Source organism: Charadrius vociferus, unplaced genomic scaffold (assembly GCF_000708025.1).
Source record: "Charadrius vociferus isolate BGI_N301 unplaced genomic scaffold, ASM70802v2 scaffold251, whole genome shotgun sequence".
Classification (NCBI taxonomy): Eukaryota; Metazoa; Chordata; class Aves; order Charadriiformes; family Charadriidae; genus Charadrius; species Charadrius vociferus.
Genome location: NW_009646963.1, coordinates 1,766,682 through 1,769,680, shown reverse-complemented (window position 1 = coordinate 1,769,680; position 2,999 = coordinate 1,766,682). Strand labels below are relative to the sequence as shown.

Below are 2,999 nucleotides of genomic sequence, written 5' to 3'. Positions count from 1 at the left end.
GAAAAGATTGGACAAAGGGGGATGGGAGGAAGTTGCTGAAGGAACGACAGGGTTTGGGTTTTCAGGGAGAGGGTAGCAGACATCTCCCCTCTGCCCCTTGCAAGTAGTGGAACCTGTTGGTCTCTGTTCTTCTCTTTGCCCTTCATATGCACTGGGCTGGGGTTGGAGGAGCTTATCGTTCTCTGCCTTTTGGTCATGTGTGCAGCTTTTCAGGGGTTTGGGCCTCTTAGGGTGTGTGAGGGCCTCTTTCTTCTGTTTCCCAGTCTGAGTGGGAACTGGAGGGCCTCGGTCGTTCCTCACAGAAGATCTGAACTTCTGGATCTTTTGGGGCCATGCTGTTGTGAACCCTTTTGCTGTCCCCTGCACATGTCCCAGTCCCTTCCAGCATGTCCTGAACTTCTTGTTGGCCCCTGGAGAGATCTTGACAGTACTCCAGATTTAAACATCTGAAAAATGGGAAGGCACAAGCTGTCCCTTTGTACTGAGGGAAATCTGGCCGAGCTACCAGCAAAGAGGCCAGCACTGAGGGAAGCTGGATGGCTGGCTCCCGAGTGGGGCTGGGGGTGCAGCGCCAAAGGGAGATGAGCTGAGAGAAGTCATCACAAAGGGGGTATGGGGTTGGAGCTGAGCCTGATCTGAGGGGCAGTTTGGCCTGCAAAACTAAGGACGTTTACAGCCTTCTTTTGAGCCACTGCCTGTGGGGAATATGTCCAGCTGCAGCACTGAAAACCTCTGTGGGATCCCATAAGGTACAACATGTGCTTTCCTTTGATTACATGCATGAGGTTGTGGAGAGGCACCTGTGTCTGTCCCTTGTTGTTTCCCTCTGCTTTCCCTGCCTTTTATTACAGCTTGGCCTCCAGTGACCCTGGCTGTGGTCCATCCTTGTGGACCACTTAGAACAAATGCAGGAGGAAAGATTGCAGGGGGTGGTGGTGTGCTTGTAGGGTTAGAGGTAAGGGAGCCTACGTGTGTGTGTGATCTCTGCTGTTGTTTTGTTCAGGACTTGGGGGTTTGCAGGAATTGCTGATTTGCTGAGCTCTCCAAGAAGGGCACCAACACAATCCTCGGTCAGTGAAACGTGTGGTGAAGAGGATAGCAACATGGCTCACTTGCCCAGTCCCATTTAGAAGGGGATGGCTGAGTTCTTGTTGGAGCTGAGTGAGCAGAGCTTGTACAGACAGGATGCAGCATTTCTTGCTGGATCAAGATTTGTGTCTCAGAAGCTTGCCTAGCTTCTTTCCTGTTCTTACCAGTCTTTCTAATAAAAGCTATTGTCTCTCCTTCCAAACTTTGCCTTGCTTATAGCCTTAGACCATCGTAGCTACAGTGCAGCCACTGCTACATGGATGGAGAAGGTAGCCTCTTTGTCTTACATCTTTTCTTTTATTCCAGGACATCTGCACAGGGGCAGAATTAAGGTAGTTTGGGTGCTTGGTTTGAGAACTGCAAACGTAACGCTGCATTTTCCAAATTTCTAACATTTGAACTTTTTTTAACCTTTAATTCTTTTGAGAATAAAATGCTCTTCTGTGAAGAATATGTGCTTGTAACCTTAACTTCACTTAACAGAGGTTTATACTGCATGATGGGAACATCTTACCTTTTCAGTAATGTACTAGAGAGGCAAGGAAGCCGTAGGGAAAATCACTGCCTCTCTCCTGCCCTGACCCTGGCTCACACAAGTTCCCAAGGGATGTTTGTTGCTTAGGTGTTGAGGGGGAGTTTGGGCAGCAACCTCCCACCTACAGACATCAGGAAGCACTCAAGAGCAGGGAGTTTACTTGGGCAAAGGCAGCTGAGTGAGTCTGATGGGGTTTTTTGGGGACACATTGTTAGCACAACCTGGTCTGAGCACCCGATCTCTGACTCTTCCCAGCAGGACCTTGTGTTTATTATCTTCTGCCATTTAGGATGCCTGAGGTTTTAGAGAGCTTGCGAGTCAGCAAGCTTTCAGCTGGGATACTGAAGCTCCAAGGAGCAGAGAAGGCAGTGATCTCTGCCAAAAGCATCAGTGAGGAACATTAGAGAAAACACCAGGTGGTGGGTTATAGAGAAATTGGATTATGTGCCCCTGGCCTTTAGTCCTGGCCACAGTGAATTCAATAACTGCTCAGCCACAGGTTTTTTGTTGTTCCTGGTTACTGTACATGCTTGCCAAATCCTGACAGTCAATCTGGGGTCTGGCCCTTAGAGTATATTTCAGCTATCGGTGAGCCATTGGAGACTGGGAAAAAAAATGAAAGGGCAAGAACTCTTCAGACCAGAGTCTTTCCTCTCGGGAAACTGACATACTTGTTTTTTGTGTTTTGATGGATTTGTACAGTATTGTTTTTGCCAGGCTGTGCTCTGCTTGCCCCCCGTAAGAGGCTCACCTGGGTGACTGGCTCTGTTTCTCCCTCATCACAGACTGCTCTATGGACCTGCAGTGCCTCCCAGCTCCTGTGGCCACCTCCATCCCTGTGGGCGAGGTGCTGGCCCCTTTGCCCTCTGACTCAGATGCAAAGGGCTTGCCTACCTCGCTCCCTGCTGCCAGCTTGCTCCCATCTCCAGACTGCGTGTCCCTTCCAGTGCCTGAGAGCGTGGAGGACTTCACAGATGGAGACTTCACAGAACTGGACTCCCTCCTGGACTCCCTCGCCGAAGGGTCACCATACCCTCTAGTAAGAGTGAGCGCTGCACCGGTCCCCTGCTTCTTGCTCCAAATAGGTCGTTGGAGCATGCAGATATGCATACTGCCTCTTTCTCTCTTTCTGTCACTCTTTTCTCCTAGCTATTCCTCTGGCAAAACTCATTCCTTCCTTCCTTTATTTCTGCAACCAGCTTGTGAGTATCTAAAGAGCCCACCTCCAAGCCGGCTTTGCTGTGTGCAACTTCATAGAGCTGGCCCTCAAAGTACCCAAGATAGCCTTCCCCTGCCATCACCTTCCCCCTGGCCTCTGGTGTCCATGGAGTTGAAGTAGGCCTGAGGGTAGAAATGAGCATGCTAAAGCAGGAAT

The 2,999-nt window shown here is 50.0% G+C and overlaps 1 protein-coding gene across 1 annotated transcript in view; it reads left to right on the top strand.

Annotated features, from left to right (window-relative positions):
- Positions 1 to 2,999, top strand: part of ZC3H7B (zinc finger CCCH-type containing 7B) — a 39,587-nt gene that overhangs the window by 11,748 nt on the left and 24,840 nt on the right. The window contains exon 9 of the mRNA XM_009895283.1: positions 2,410 to 2,663. Coding sequence (XP_009893585.1) covers positions 2,410 to 2,663 — 254 coding nt within the window. The remainder of the gene's footprint in view (positions 1 to 2,409; positions 2,664 to 2,999) is intronic.